The following is a 15,807-nucleotide window of genomic DNA, read 5'->3' on the forward strand; positions in this document are numbered from 1 at the left end:
ATCACCGTTATATTTTAATTGTATTCAAAAGCATGTTACTACTATTATGACCGACCAAATCGTAACAAATCGCGCGGCGTGCGTTTTTAACGATAACTTTACGCTATTCAAGTTCCGTTACAGCTGTCTTGACTCGTAATGTTACACAATGTCCAGTCACGGAATAATCGGTTCGATATTCCCTCATGGCACGGTGACTACCGAACGGTGTGTGAAGGTTCTGGAAGATGATTTCATCCCCATTATCCAAAGTGACCCTGATTTCGACAAGATGTGGTTCGTGCTAGACGAAGCTAGACCCTACCGAAGCAGGAGAGTGTGTGATGTCCCGGAGGAGCACTTTGGGAACCGCATGCTGGCCCTGTGGCACCCAGAGGCTACTGGCTTGGGCCTCGATTGGCCGCCATAATCTCCGTATCTGAACACATACGACTCCTCTTTGTGGGACTATATTAAAACAAGGTGTACAGCGATAGCCCCAAAACCATTGCTGAGCTGAAAACAACCATTCAGGTGGTCATCGACAGCACTGCTGTTCCGAAACTCCAGCGGATCATGCAGAATTTCGCTATTCATTTGCGCCATCTCATCGCTGATGATGGTAGGCATATCGAATATGTCATAACCCAAATCCGGATATCCCTAGTGACGTTTACATTTGGAAAACTGTGTGTTCACGCCGTAGTTTGTAACTAATTTACATTTTTTTCGTTTAGTTCAATAATTGTCACTCTGTGTATTTCGTTTGACTGGTCTAGGAACATACGCTCTCAGAATTTTAGCAATAAGTTCATCTGTAATGGACAGCGTCTCTCTCGTAGCGGCTGCCGTGGGAGTCAAATCAACACTTCGGAGAGGCTTTCACATTTACTAAGGGAACCCGCGATTAAATGCGCTGCTCTTCTTTCGAACTTCTCCAGTTCCTTTCTCGTAAGGCTGCCAGACAGAGTAACACTACTCGGTAATCGGTAGGACGCTTGTTACGAAAGCTATCTCCTTCGTCGGTACACTACAGTCTTTGAGTTTGGCATCGGCCTTTTCTACGATTAGTCTTATGCGTCCGATTGATTTTACTTCGCATCAAACGCATAATAGTTGACACTTAGCAGACGTGATGGTTTTCAGTGTTTGTTCGGCAGTCGTGTAGTAAAACATGCTTTCCATCTTTTTATGCGCAGTATGTTGCATTTGTTTACGTTGAGGGTGAAGTGCCAATTCTTACACCAAACGTCGATTGTCTATAGTTTTTCCTGCACTTGGCTTCAATTTTCTAGCGTTGCTATTTGTCTATTCAGGGTGTCCCAGGATGAATGGTCAGTATACAGGGATATGACAGGAACGGTCATTCAAAGCAAAAAAAAAAAAAAAAAAAAAAAAAAAGGTCTGGTAAACATGAATTCTAAAATGAATACCCGAAGGACTATGAGCACTTGTTCACAGTAGCAAAGATGGACAAGTGCTCACACCTTCTAAGGTACACGATTTAGAGCCCATGTTGACTGGACAATATCCCCTTGTTTTGATCTCAAAATAGCAAGGAGCTACGTAAAAAATATTTGTTTCAAAGTATCGGAGATTAAGTGCTCATAGCTCTTAAGGTATGCACTGAGAGCTCATGTTTAGTAGACTTCGCTGCTTCGAATAAATCAGTACCTGAATACTGACCATTCCTCCTGGGACCCCCTGCGTACAACAGTACCGTAACATTCCCTCGGGAGAAGTCCGAAGCTATTTTTACATCTGGCACTTTACCGTCGTTAAGATTGTTAGGTGGTGGTCTGTTTCCGTGCAATCACTGTTTTTCACGTTTGAGCTGTACTGGGCCACGCGTTCTAAAACATGGGGCACTCCCAGTGCTTTGTTTTAGCGTTGCATTGCGCCCGTATTACTTTCATTCTCTCAGAATGGGCTCTTTTTTCACTCGTCAGAACCAAGTTGTTCGGATATTCTTGGGTTTATCTGCCACGTATACCGTCCAGTTGTGAATTTTCTGCCTAAACATTTTCCTGTCCTCTGTCAAGTCATGTTATTCCTGATCCTTTCATCGATCCATTGTATTGTGTCAGTGTTCGCTGTGCTACAAGTTCCTTCTAATGCCATAACCTATCTAGTTGGTCGTACTGTTTCCATTTTTCTAGTGTGCCCGTATTATTTAGGCTGCTTTTTTTTCGTATCCGAATACATGTTGGTATACTTACCAATCTTCAAATTTGCTGTTAGATTGTGCGTTCATTCTCCAGTATAATTTGTCTCTGAAGTTTTCCTGATACACTTCTTGCGCTGTACTGTGAATTTCTTCAACGTCTCTCTTTCTGTTTAAAATAAGTGTCTTAGCCACACTAAAGGACTCTGTCTGTGCTGCGTGTGTCAGTTTAGCGTATTGAGAGCCCTATTGCACGACCTCGTTCAAGCCCAGTGATGTGTCGATAATGGCATCTTTGTGGCCTTAAAGGTATTGTTGACTAACATCAATTCAGAACGTCCAGTCTCAGAGGTAACTAACTCTCACGACCGTTGCAGCGTGTATTTAAAGCAAACCGGATTTGCATCCTTACAGTTGCGCTACTAGCTCCGCCCTTAGGCGACTGGTGCGAAACTTTAAAGAGACATCATCTTTTAGACTTAGAAGCACGCCCACCATCTTTCGTTTATGTCGTGGTTTGCGACTTTTTTCCCATCAGTATAGTGTCCACAACTCTGGGTACAATATTAATATCAAATGTTAAGATTAAGGCTATCCATTACGAATGTTTAAGAACCCGTTACTGTTTATTCAGTGTAATTACATAAAAGTGTAACTAGTAACTCTTTTTAGATAGTTATTTATTAATTCCATGAACCGGTTTTCGAACCTTTTTCAGGCTCATCTTCAGATGGTATGCAGGAGGTAACATAGATGTTTCAAGCATAATGCTGGGTGCTTGTGTTGTTAATATCGATTTCTGCTTGCATTGTGATGGCCAGGTGGTACCACATGACTCAGATTTACAGAATGTAATCTGCACTGTGATAAAGAAACAAATCAGAATCCAGCATGTGCTATACAAGTGTTACTTGTTACAAGGATATTCACACAAAGATATATCACTGAGTAAAGCAGGCTTATGTAATATCTTTGTGTGAAGGTCTTTGCAACCGAGCGGTCTAAGGGGCTGCAGTCATGGACTGTGTGGCTGGTCCCGGCGGAGCTTCGAGTCCTCCCTCGGGCATGGGTGTGTGTGTGTTTGTGCTTGCGATAATTTAGGTTAAGTAGTGTGTAAGCTGAGGGACTGATGACCTTAGCAGTTAAGTCCCATAAGATTTCACACACATTTGAACAGATCTTTGCAACAAGTAAGAGTTGTATAGCACACGCTGGATGCTGGAAAAGTTTCGTAATTACAGTGTAGATGACTGCATATTCTGTAAATTCTTCATTTGTGTGGCTATATTGTCCGTAGCTGCTTTACAATTCCTGAGGCGTTCTGGCGTTGCAACTGCAACAAAATGCATGATTTTGTTTCACCAGACGCGTTTCGCCTTATTGAGGTAAAGTATCATCAGTGGTCTGTAATTAAAGATATTTGTAATTTGATTTAAGATCAAAAACAGTTCGTTGACGATATGTTGCTTTTTGCTCACGGTGATTTCCGCTTGGTTTCTCGCCTACATCGGGAAATGCCGTCTCGTAGCACGTCTTTGGTATTTTTCTTTCTGTAAAAATGAGTGATGTAGTACCAATTGTGCAAGGCAATGGAAGCAGACAGATTACTATTAATAACAAAAACCGCCCATACTCTCGCAGAAAGTACAAAACTAAATTTTGAATCCAAATCGCTAGATAAACAGTATTCACGGCGACGGATTGAAACATGTTCCATTTTCTTGTCGCAGAGCCAGCACCTAGCATTATGCTTGAAATAGTTATGTAACCTCCTGCACACGATCTGAATATGAGTCTGAGAAGGTTCGAGAACCGTTTCATGGAATGAATGAATAAATAAATAAATATCTATTTCAAAAAGGAGACTGGTTGCAGTTTTATCGATTTACAAATGCTATGGTTTCGAAATGGCTTCACCACGCGCGCACTTGTCGACGAAAGTGCTGTGTTCCAGAACCTCATAGCTGGAAAGAGTACTTCACAGGCGATAAGAATTCGTGCCGGTTTCTGCCGGGATGGGGTATCGACCGCGGTGCGTTGCAGCGGTACGCTACATGCGCTGGCTGGCTCCCCCCCCCCCCCCCCCCCTTTCCGGGTCGTGAGTCTGAGAACATGGACCGCTTTGGGTTGGGGGGGAGGGAGGAGTGCTGCGCACAATACGGGCGCCCCCTGCGGCGATCCCCGCGTCGCCAGCTAAATACCGGCGCAGATCCGGCTCTCGCCACGCATTAAATAGTCAGAGAGAGAGAGAGAGAGAGAGAGAGAGAGAGAGAGAGAGAGAGAGCAGTCCTTTGAGCTGCCAGGAAATCAGAGCTCTGCCCAAACGGTACACGGCTCAGTTTTCGCGTACGCGTTTTGACCTGGCAGTTAGTGGATTTGAGGAGGGGGGGGGTGGGGGGGGGGGGAGCGGCCGTGAACGAGTTTGCGACAGTTGTGTAGAGCAATATTTGTGCACAGATGGCACGTGTTGACATTTCTGTGGAGTCTAAAATACACGTCAGGTAGTTCCTTGCTTTCACATTTGGTGGCGAGTTTGAGCGAAGGCAGATTGTGACGGCCCGGAGATTCGGCGCCAGCATTTCGGGAACTGCACCACTTGTCGGGTGTTCCAGGAGTGCTGTGGTGAGTGTGTTCAACACTTGGCGAAACCAAGGTGAACCCACGTCCACACCTCGTAGGACTGTGCAGTCACCCAGCATTACAGATGTCGGTCGGACGTTGTAGGCTGGGCGGACTGGCAGTACGCGACAGGCGGAGCTAACACCAGACTTTAATGCTGGCCAGAGTAGAAGTGCGCCTGAACACACAGTGCACCATACAGTCCTAATGATGGATCTTCGCAGCTTTCATTGTGCCGATGCAAGGTCGCGAATCCGTCGTCTTCCAGGGTAACATCTCCTTGACACCTGTACTGCACGACGGAGACAAGCTGGTAGCGGCTTTATTATGCTGTGGAGAACATTCACAGCCGGCCGGTGTTTCCGAGTGGTTCTAAGCGCTTCAGTCTGGAACCGCGCGACCGCTACGGTCGTAGGTTCGAATCCTACCTCGGGCATGGATGTGTGTGACGTCCTTAGGTTAGTTATGTTTAAGTAGTTCTAAGTCTAGGGGACTGATGACTTCAGATGTTTAGTCCCATAGTGCTCAGAGCCATTCGAACAATTTTTGAACCAGAAAATTCACGTGGTCATCCATGGGTCCAGTGAAGCTCGTGCAAGGCACCAAGACGACCAAGAAGTATCGTACACTGGTTGCAGGCTACGTATACCCCTTGATGACGATCATGTTTCCCAACGGCAGTGTCATTTTTTCAAGAAGACAATGCTCGATGTCACAGCGCCAGGAGTGTGATGAAATGGTTCGAGGAACCCAGTGTCGAGTTCCAGTTGATGTACTGGCCCCCCAACTCGACAGACCTGAAGGCGATCGAACACATCTGGGACGTGGTTGAACATGGAGCTCATCCCCCCATCCCCTCTCCCGGAACTGACGGGCATTGGGTGACTTTCGTGGGCAAATGTGGTGCCAACTCCCTCCAGCGACTACCAAGGCCTCATTGCTTGCATTCCACAACGCTGTTACCCGTGTCAAACGTGGACATACCGGCTATTGGGTAGGTGGTTTTAATGTTCTACATCTACATACATACATACATACTCTGCAATCCACCATACGGTGCGTGGCGGAGGGTACCTCGTACCACAACTAGCATCTTCTCTCCCTGTTCCACTCCCAAACAGAACGAGGGAAGAATGACTGCCTGTACGCCTCTGTACGAGCCCTAATCTCTCTTATCTTATCTTTGTGGTCTTTCCGCTAAACCTAAGTTGGCGGCAGTAAAATTGTACTGCAATCAGCTTCAAATTCTGGTTCTCTGTATTTCCTCAGTAGCGATTCACGAAAAGAACGCCTCGTTTGATCTATAGACTCCCACTCGAGTTTCTGAAGCATTTCCGTAACACTCCCGTGACGATCAAACTAATCAGTAACAAATCTAGCACCCCGCCTCTGAATTGCTTCTATGTCCTCCCTCAATCTGACCTGATAGGGATCCCAAACGCTCGAGCAGTACTCAAGAATAGGTCGCACCAGCGTTCTATAAGCGGTCTCATTTACAGATGAACCACATCTTCCCAAAATTCTACCAATGAACCGAAGACTACCATCCGCCTTCCCCCACAACTGCCATTACATGCTTGTCCCACTTCATATCGCTCTGCATTGTTACGCCCAAATATTTAATCGACGTTACTGTGTCAAGCGCTACACTACTAAGGGAGTATTCAAACATTACAGGATTGCACTGTCTTTTTAGCCATCGACATCTTTTAAATGGCGATCCTCCCCCACTCTGTCCCCACTGCTCTCAGCTGTGGACGGTGAGACACCTTTTACTTGAGTGCCCCTATTTTACTCCGTTACGAGCCCGTCTACAGCTGTCGCCTGATATATCTTCCATTGTAGCAGATGACACGCGCTCAGCCGATCGCGTTCTCGAGTTCATTAGTGCCAGTTTGATGACGTCAGTCATTTGAAGCTCTTTTTAGGGACAAACAACTCCCCTTCTGTTGTGGTTTTTTAAGCTTTCCTTCTGTTTTTAGTTTCCCTAATTTTTTGAGTTTCGCTCCCATTGCTGCTGGTTTCCAGTTTAATTTTTTTTACCTTTTCATAAGTCACAGACCGGGCGCTAATGACCGTAGCAGTTTTGCGCCCTAAAACCACAAAATAAACATTACAGGATTCTTTTTGCTATTCATCTGCATTAATTTACACTTATCTATATATAGAGTTAGCTGCCATTCTTTACACCAATCACAAATCCTATCAAAGTCATCTTGTATACTCCCACTGTAACTCAACGACGACCGTACACCACAGCATCATCAGCAAACAGCCGCACATTGCTATCCACCCTATCCAAAAGATCATTTATGTAGATAGAAAACAACAGCGGACCTACCACACTTCCCTGGGGCACTCCACATGATACCCTCGCCTCCGATGAACACTCACCATCGAGGACAACGTACTGGGTTCCATTACTTAAGAAGTGTTCGAGCCACTCACATACTTGGGAACAAATCCCATATGCTCGTACCTTAGTTAGGAGTCTGCAGTGGTGCACCGAGTCAAACGCTTTCCGGAAGTCAAGGAATATGGCATCCGTCTGATACCCTTCATCCATGGTTCGCAAGATAGAATGTGAAAATAGGGCGAGTTGCGTTTCGCAGGAGCGATGCTTTCTAAAGCCGTGCTGATGCATAGACAGAAGCTTCTCTGTCTCAATGAAATTCATTATATTCGAACTGAGAATATGTTAGAGAATCCTGCAACAAACCGATGTTAAGCATATTGGTCTGTAATTTTGAGGATCCGTCCTTCTACCCTTATTATATACAGGCGTCACCTGCGCTTTTTTCAAGTCGCTTGGGCCTTAAGTTGCGCAAGAGATTCGGGATAAATGCAGGCTAAGTAAGGAGCCAATGCAGTAGAGTACTCTCTGTAAAACCGAATTGGAATCCCATCAGGACCTGGTGATTTATGTATTTTCAACCCATTCAGCATTTGTAGACTTGGAGAAAGCTTTTGACAATGTTGACTGGAATACTCTCTTTCAAATTCTAAAGGTGGCAGGGGTAAAATACAGGGAGCGAAAGGCTATTTACAATTTGTACAGAAACCAGATGGCAGTTATAAGAGTCGAGGGACATGAAAGGGAAGCAGTGGTTGGGAAGGGAGTAAGACAGGGTTGTAGTCTCTCCCCGATGTTGTTCAATCTGTATATTGAGCAAGCAGTAAAGGAAACAAAAGAAAAATTCGGAGTAGGTATTAAAATTCATGGAGAAGAAATAAAAACTTTGAGGTTCGCCGATGACATTGTAATTCTGTCAGAGACAGCAAAGGACTTGGAAGAGCAGTTGAATGGAATGGACAGTGTCTTGAAAGGAGGATATAAGATGAACATCAACAAAAGCAAAACAAGGATAATGGAATGTAGTCTAATTAAGTCGGGTGATGCTGAGGGAATTAGATTAGGAAATGAGGCATTTAAAGTAGTAAAGGAGTTTTGCTATTTGGGGAGCAAAATAACTGATGATGGTCGAAGTAGAGAGGATATAAAATGTAGGCTGGCAATGGCAAGGAAAGCGTTTCTGAAGAAGAGAAATTTGTTAACATCGAGTATAGATTTAAGTGTCAGGAAGTCATTTCTGAAAGTATTCGTATGGAGTGTAGCCATGTATGGAAGTGAAACATGGACGATAAATAGTTTGGACAAGAAGAGAATAGAAGCTTTCGAAATGTGGTGCTACAGAAGAATGCTGAAGATTAGATGGGTAGATCACATAACTAATGAGGAAGTATTGAATAGGATTGGGGAGAAGAGATGTTTGTGGCACAACTTGATCAGAAGAAGGGATCGGTTGGTAGGACATGTTCTGAGGCATCAAGGGATCACCAATTTAGTATTGGAGGGCAGCGTGGAGGGTAAAAATCGTAGAGGGAGACCAAGAGATGAATACACTAAGCAGATTCAGAAGGATGTAGGTTGCAGTAGGTACTGGGAGATGAAAAAGCTTGCACAGGATAGAGTAGCATGGAGAGCTGCATCAAACCAGTCTCAGGACTGAAGACCACAACAACAACAACCCATTCAGCTGCTTCACAACCCCGGGGATGTCTATCACTATGTCCTCCATACGGGAATCTGTACGAAACTCAAACGGCGGTATGTTTGTACGATCCTCCTGCGTGAAAGATTTCTCAAATACTAAATTTCAAATTTCAGCTTTCGTTTTGCTGTCTTCCGTTGCCAGGCCAGACTGGATGGAAGCCTTCGACCTGCTTACCGATTTTACGTAAGACCAGAATTTCCTTGGGTTTTCAGCAAGATCTTTTGCTAAGGTATGACGGTGGTTGTGGTTGAATGATTCGCGCATCGCTCTTTTTACAGCAGCACGAATCTCTACCAACTTTTGCCCGTCCTCATTCTCCCGATCTTTCTTGTACCGCGAGTGCACGTGCCTTTGCTTCCTGAGCGTTCTCCGAATTGCTCAGGAAGCATTCTCCGAATTGCTCAGGAAGCAAAGGCAGTTGCACTCGCGGTACAAGAAAGATCGGGAGAATGAGGAGAGGCAGAAGTTAGTAGAGATTCGTGCTGCTGTAAAAAGAGCGATGCGCGAAGCATTCAACCACTACCACCGTCATACCTGTTCTGGCTGAACAGTGTATTTGAAAGGTGTATCAGCATGATTGCTAATGTCCTTATCGTATTCTTCAGTAGTTACGGTTGGCGGCTTGCATTACAAACTGCATTTGCTCGGTGTGGTGAGTGAGTGCCGGCTGTGTTCTGATGTCCGCAGACGGGTGTGCTGACTGTGGCGGTGCTGCCGTTCCGCGTGGCGGCCATCATGGTGCTGCTGGTGCTGGCGTGGTTGCTGGCGTGCGTGGGCCTGCTGGGGCTCTCCGAGGACGACCTGCGCTCCAGGCCCATGACCGGCTGGCGGCGGTGAGTACCCACAGCCCACTCCACGCCATCCCACTCACACCTGTCTAGCTGACGCCGAAATGCAGTAATCAAGTCACCAGGTAGTAGAAAACAGCGCCAATACACGCCGCGCAGCATAGCACTGACCCGGAAAACATTTCATACACCCCAAGATAGGCACCCGGACTTAAATAATTGCATGCTGGGACACGTGATGTAACTTGGGTTGCCAATCTTGAAGTGCATTAAATATTTTCCGGGTCAGTTTTGTTTTGCCCAGCCTGTACACTACTGTGCTGAAATTTCCTGGCGGAGTTCGACTTTGTATCGGTCTGCGACTCGAAACCGGAACTTCGTCTATCAGGGACAGACCCGTTACTGACTGACCTGACCTGCCCAGACCTGCCTGACAGCTTTCGTGCCACTCCACCTGTAAGACTACTGCCCACAGAAGTTGAGGTTCAGAGTTCGTGTCTCGATCCTCCACACAGTTTTCACTGTCTGGGGCGTCTCCAGACACGTCTTCAGTCAGGAATGTCATTGAGTGGAGTAGAATTGTCTTTTAGTGATGAGTCCCACTTCGAAACGACCGACGATGACCAGCGAAGGGATGTCGGGAGACGCCCTGGACAGCGATTGGAGACCAACCTGACTGTCGCCTGGCGTACCACCTGACAGCCAGGAGTGATTGTCTGGGCTGTCATTTCTTTTCATAGCAGGACGCCTTTGGTTGTCATCCGCGGCGCTCTTACAGCATGGCGGTACGTCGACGATATTCTGCGTACTGTTTTGTTGCCCCTCTGGGCAAGCCATCCTTGCCTTACATTTAGGCAAGATGAGGCCCTCCCGCACATGAAGCCTTCTTGCTAGCCCAATCCTACCTTGGCCAGCAAGATCGCCGGATCTCTCCCCAATTGAAAACGTTTGCAGCATTATGGGCAGGGCCCCCCAACTAACTCGGTATTTTGACAATCTAACACGCCATTTGGACAGAATTTGGCACTATGTCCCTCACACAGGACGACATCTAACAGCACTATCAGTCAATGTCAAACCAAATATCTGCTTGCATAAGGGCCAGAGGAGGACCAACGCGTCATTGACTTTTTCAATTTGTGAAGCTCTTTTTCTTGAAGAAATAATACGGTTTTGTTTTCGAAATTGTAACCATATGTTTGTTTGTACATGTAAATCACATCTTCAGATTTCAGAATGTCAAGCACCTTTCAGCCGTCTAGTTTCCAAACTTGTTTTAACTTGGCTACTAGTTTCAGCGTTTTAGTAAGCCATCTTAAGGCAGGTCCCTGGCCGACGTGAATGAGGATTCTGCCTCGATTCTGATCAAAACAGGGGCCAGAATTTTGCTCTAGCGATCACTTCAACCATCATTCTACTAATACCAGTATTGCTGCCCCCCGTTTTGATCAGAACCGAGGTAGAATCCTCCTACACGTCGGCCAGGGACCTGCCTGAAGATGGCGAAGTAAAACGCTGAAACTGGTAGCCAAATGAAACAAGTTTGGAAACTAGAAGCGAACAGCTGAGTCCCGCAACTGTCTCTAAAAAGATGGACGTATAGAGTCTTCAGCTTTCCGCCCCATTTAGATCATTCATTCGTGGTGGTGTTTTTTAGTTGCAGAATCGCAGTATACTCTCCAATCGGTGTACCGAACCAAGATAGATCGTGAACTACATATACACATTCCTTACAAACAATAGAGATATACAACGTCTTTCACGCAAGGTCTCTCTGTACAAATAAAAAAAGTAAAAATAATATTTATTTAAATACGTAAACGTAAGAAAGTTATTCTTCTTTCAGTATTATGAATATAGTTCATTTCTTTATTTTCCAGAGAGTTGCACCGACGAGCAATAATTTTTTAAACTGAACATTATTCCTTTTCGTCGTGTAGTCGATCTGTTTAAACCAACTGTGTACAAATAATTTTAAATCAAATTTGTATTCATTTTGCTTACGGAGCTAGGAACATCCAAAGTTCTAGGGATGGGTGCTAATGCGGTACACAGTTGACCTTGTTCAGATGGATGATGTGGTATCGAAATGTTAAGATGAGTGAGGTCTTCAGACAAATACCCATTTTCATAAATGCGCAACTCGGCACGTAACACCAAGGGAACCACGCTGTTAACGTCCCCATCCGACGGACAGATCAACAGCCTCGTGCCCTCTCTCAGGACGAGGAAGGGGTTTGAAATTCGACCCAGAACTCCGGTTCAAGGTGTGGTGACGAGGGCCTTACAATAAGCACTCCACTGAGATAGGTCACTCGCAGGAGTGTTCGCACTAACGCCGTGTAACTGTGCCTCCCACTTTGTGGCGGCCTCATTTCTGCCAGGAGGAGAGCCCACACGTTCGCTCATGCACAACACATCCAGCTGCAGCTATTCATTGATGATTAGATCCCGTAGAGCTACATCTTCTGTGAGATTTAATTGGGCGATGTTGTGGGCCACTCACAGTGCTACACGGCGCCTGAACGTTCGTCAAACGAAGAAAGTACGCGTGCGCCCCAGACCACAGCTGTTGACATCTTGGAAGATGGGCTTGTGCTCGGCATACTCATCATGGACATAGACAACAAAGGACGTGTTCATTGAGAATGTCGAAACAAATATCTTGATGTACGTTCATGCCATCTTGAGTAAGCGTAGCCGGCCGGAGTGGCCGTGCGGTTCTAGGCGCTACAGTCTGGAACCGCGTGGCCGCTATGGTCGCAGGTTTTAACCCTGCCTCGGGCATGGATGTGTATGATGTACTTAGGTTAGTTAGGTTTACGTAGTTCTAAGTTCTAGGGGATTGATGACCTCAGAAGTTAAGTCCCATAGTGCTCAGAGCCATTTGAACCATTATTTCTGTTTTACTCCATGACTTTCCGTCTATTACTACGAACTGCGACCTTTCTGACAGGAAATCACGAATTCAGTCGTACAACTGAGGCTATATTCCATAGGCACGCAGTTTGGTTGGAAGACGCTTGTGAGGAACAGTGTCAAAAGTCTTCTGAAAATCTAAAATAGGGAATCAATCTGACATCCCCTTTCGATAGCACTCATTACCTCATGAGTATAAAAAAGCTAGTTGTGTTTCACAAGAACGACATTTTCTACATCCGTCCTCACTGTGTGTCAATAAATCATTTTCTTCGAGGTAATTGATAATGTTAGAACACAGTATACGTTCCAAAACTCTACTGCTAATTGACGTCAGTGATAGGCGTCTGTAATTCAGTAGCTTACTCCTATTTCCCTTTTTGGTAATTGGTGTGACCTGAACAATTTTCCAGTCTAGGTACGAAACATTCTGTGAGCGAGCGGTTGTATATAATTGCTAAATATGGAGCTAGTATCAGCATACTACGAAAGGAACCTGATTGGTATACAATCTGGTCCGGAGGCTTTGCCTTTATGTAATTCAAGCTGCTATGCTACACCAATGATATCTACTGTCACGTTTCTCGTCTTGGCAGTCTGATGTGGCAACGGGTGGTATATTCTGGGGCAGCTGTCACGCAGTCATCGACGAGATGTTTTCGATAGGCGAGAGATCGAGAGAACAGGGAACCAAAGGCGGCGTTGCAATCCTATGGGCGGCGAAGAGGTCTTGAATATTGCGCACCACGTGTGGTCGCGCATTATCGTTTTGCAATAAGGCTGCCGGCAATCTCTGAAGGTAAGGGAGGACAACAGGCTCAAATAGCGATGTAACATTGGCTGGTTAGTGTACTGGCAATGCGTACTAGGAGGGTGCGGAAGTGGAATCCAATACCACCCTAAACCATAATACCAGTTGGAGTACCAGCATGACGATGTATAAGGCAGCAATTCAACACTCTCTCACCATATTGTCTCCAGACTCTAATCTGACCATCGTGGTGGTGCAGACTTAATCGGGATCCGTCGATGAAAACAATGTCGTTCCATTCAGTTTCCCTGTCCGTCGTTCACCGCACCATTGCCAGCACAGACGCGTTGATAAGAGTCCACTCTGCTGCAAACGACGTGAAATGGTACGCGCAGACACTGCTTGTTGCTCAATAGACCGAATTTGTTGTAATGTGGTTCGTGATGTGGGACAGCCATCCATCACTGCCAAGCGCACAGTATGCCTGTCATCACGTGTAGTGGTCGAGGCCTACGAGAAAGGCAGGCCGCGGCTCGTACGTCACGAAGGTAGTCCTGCGCTCTCTCGCTCGCTTAAATCAGCAGACAAATTACGTTTCTACACCTGTTAACTCGTAACTAGGCGTGTCTGTACAAACGAAAACTGAATCTCCTACTGGAATCCGCTATTATGGAATCTTACTTGTACTAGTCCTATAATGATGAAAAGTCCATGGGCCTGCTTGTAATTTGTTACGGCTGTACTGGCGTACAATAAAATAAAATCATGCTAAAATGATTATCAGTTGCATAAGGCACCACTTCCAGTATGTAATGAGAACTGTTAAGCAGAAGAGACCAAATGCTGTAAACAAGCCGACACCATTTATATAGAGTGTTGATCTTAAATTTTGCTATAGGACTGTCAATCAGTAAGACTTCATAATAGCAGATTTCAGTGGAAGATGAAATTATCGTCAGTATTTACACGGCCAGCTGCGAGTTAACAGGTTTAGAAACGCATTTTGTCTGCTGAGTTGAGCGAGCGAGCGAGTTCAGAACCACCTTCGTGACGTTCGCGCCGCGGCCTGTCCTTCTCGTGGGCCTCGGTAGTGGTGCAGTGACGTGGGTGCAATCGGTCCGTCGTTCCCTCCTGCATCCAGCGATTACAGATCCGGATCAAAGTTGTTCGGTTCCGTCCGACACTAACACCGATTTGTCTGAAGGATAATCCGTTATCCCTAAAGGCAACTACTCTTCCTCTGTCGAACTCCGAAACGTGCTCGAAAGATGCTCGCTGTCTTCTTCGAGGCATATTGAAGTTGGTGAGGCAAAAAGATCTCACGAAAGAAAAGTTCCACTAGGTGCACACGGCCGCCTATTCGCCCTTTATATACCGCTTGCACGTGACGCTATTGGCGCCCTTGATGTGTGCGCCCACGCCGAAATGCTTACCACGTGCGCCTCTCGTCGCCGCAAACGCACGCTGCAAATTGCAAATTTCACCTTATTTGGATGCTCTCTTCAGGGTGCTGCATTTTGGGTCGCAAACAGTGTGTTTCAAATGACATACCGGTATACACGCCAAATATGCACTGAAGAGTCAAAGAAACTGGTACACCTGGCTAATATCGTGTAGGGCCGCCGCGAGCACGCAGGAGTGCCTCAACACGACGTGGCATGGACTCGTCTAATGTCTGATGTAGGTTGGAAGGAATTGACACCTAGAATCCTGCAGGGCTGTCCATAAGTCCGTAAGAGTACGGGGACGGTGGAGATCTCTTCTGAACAGTACGTCGTAGGCATCCCAGATATACTCAATAATGTTCATGTCTGGGGAGTTCGATGGCCAGCGGAAGTGTTTAAACTCAGAAGAGTGTTCTTGGGGCTGCTCTGTAGCAATTGTGCGCGTGAGGGGTGTCGCATTGTCCTGCTGGAATTGCCAAAGTCTGTCGGAATGGACAAGGGACATGAATGGATGCAGGTGATCAGATAGAATGCTTACGTACTTGTCAACTGTCACAGTCGTATCTAAACGTATCAGGAGTCGCATATCACTCCTACTGCGCACGCCCCACACCATTACAGGCATCCTCTAGCTTGAACAGGCTCCAGCTGACATGCACGGTTCATGGATTCATGAGGTTGGCTCCATACCCGTACACGTCCATCCACTCGATTCAGTTTGAAACGAGACTCGTCCGATCAGGCAACATGTTTCCAGTCATCAACCAGTCCAGTGTCGGTGTTGACGGGTCCAGGCGAGGCGTGAAGCTCTGTGTCGTGCAGTCATCAAGGGTACACGAGTGGGCCTTCAGCTCCGAAAGCCCATATCGACGATGTTTCGTCAAATAGTTCGGACGTTGACACTTGTTGATGGCCCAGCATTGAAAAATGCAGCAATTTGCTGAAGGGTCGCACTTCTGTCACGTTGAACGATTCTCTTCAGTCGTCGTTGGTCCCGTTCTTGCAGGATCTTTTTCCGGACGCAGCCATGTCGGAGATCTGATGTTTTACCGGACTCCTGATATTCACGTTACACTCCTGAAATGGT

General features: G+C 46.1%; 1 protein-coding gene across 2 annotated transcripts in view; it reads left to right on the forward strand.

Moving 5' to 3' along the window:
* The window catches only part of LOC124605630 (lysophosphatidylcholine acyltransferase), a 691,248-nt gene that overhangs the window by 540,729 nt on the left and 134,712 nt on the right, over nucleotides 1–15,807 (forward strand). For both annotated transcript variants that reach the window (XM_047137446.1, XM_047137447.1), the window contains exon 2: nucleotides 9,505–9,650. In XM_047137446.1, the coding sequence (XP_046993402.1) occupies nucleotides 9,505–9,650 (146 nt within the window). The remainder of the gene's footprint in view (nucleotides 1–9,504; nucleotides 9,651–15,807) is intronic.

Source organism: Schistocerca americana, chromosome 3 (assembly GCF_021461395.2).
Source record: "Schistocerca americana isolate TAMUIC-IGC-003095 chromosome 3, iqSchAmer2.1, whole genome shotgun sequence".
NCBI classification, from domain to species: domain Eukaryota; kingdom Metazoa; phylum Arthropoda; class Insecta; order Orthoptera; family Acrididae; genus Schistocerca; species Schistocerca americana.